General features: G+C 29.7%; 1 protein-coding gene across 1 annotated transcript in view; it reads right to left on the bottom strand.

Annotated features, from left to right (window-relative positions):
* Positions 1-3: 3 nt before the first annotated feature.
* Positions 4-512, bottom strand: part of LOC107578501 (tripartite motif-containing protein 35-like) — a gene marked incomplete at its 3' end in the record, with an annotated part of 5,229 nt that continues 4,720 nt past the window's right edge. The window contains exons 2-3 of the mRNA XM_016264453.1: positions 160-255; positions 4-78 (exon numbers count right to left, since the gene is read on the bottom strand). Of these exons, the coding sequence (XP_016119939.1) occupies positions 4-78; positions 160-255 (171 nt within the window). The remainder of the gene's footprint in view (positions 79-159; positions 256-512) is intronic.

Below are 512 nucleotides of genomic sequence, written 5' to 3'. Positions count from 1 at the left end.
CTCTTCTTCCTCATAAAGAAACTGATGGAGCTTGAGAAACTCATCCTTCATTTGTTTCTCAACCCGCTTGGCCTGATTCTAAGATAAATAATTGATATTGAAGAAATCGACTGACTGACCTTTTGACAAAAGCAATAACTGATTAAATATAATATTAACCTTAATGTGCTCCAAAGTAATAGCTGAAGATTGTCTTGCTTTATTGAATATATCCTGCTTAAATTGCAGAACCTTCACAGCAGCAGTCATTTTATCCTGCAAATAAAATATTGTTAAAGTAAAACCCCGGATACATTCCTTAATGTGTGTAAAACAGTGCTTCAGGAAAGAGATTTTGCTTTGGGCATCAGCATCAGAAGTGTCTATCACACAATTAATATTAAATTAAATTAATAATGAATTAAATTAATAATCAAAGAGAAACCAGGGTTATTATAGTTAACTAATACTAAAGCTAAACATTTTTTTACTAGAAATAAAATAAACTGACTGAAATGAATTATTATTATAAT

The sequence above is a fragment of the Sinocyclocheilus grahami genome, unplaced genomic scaffold, assembly GCF_001515645.1.
Source record: "Sinocyclocheilus grahami isolate Dianchi unplaced genomic scaffold, SAMN03320097.WGS_v1.1 scaffold10576.1, whole genome shotgun sequence".
Taxonomy (NCBI): domain Eukaryota; kingdom Metazoa; phylum Chordata; class Actinopteri; order Cypriniformes; family Cyprinidae; genus Sinocyclocheilus; species Sinocyclocheilus grahami.
This window is presented reverse-complemented; position numbering and strand designations above follow the sequence as displayed.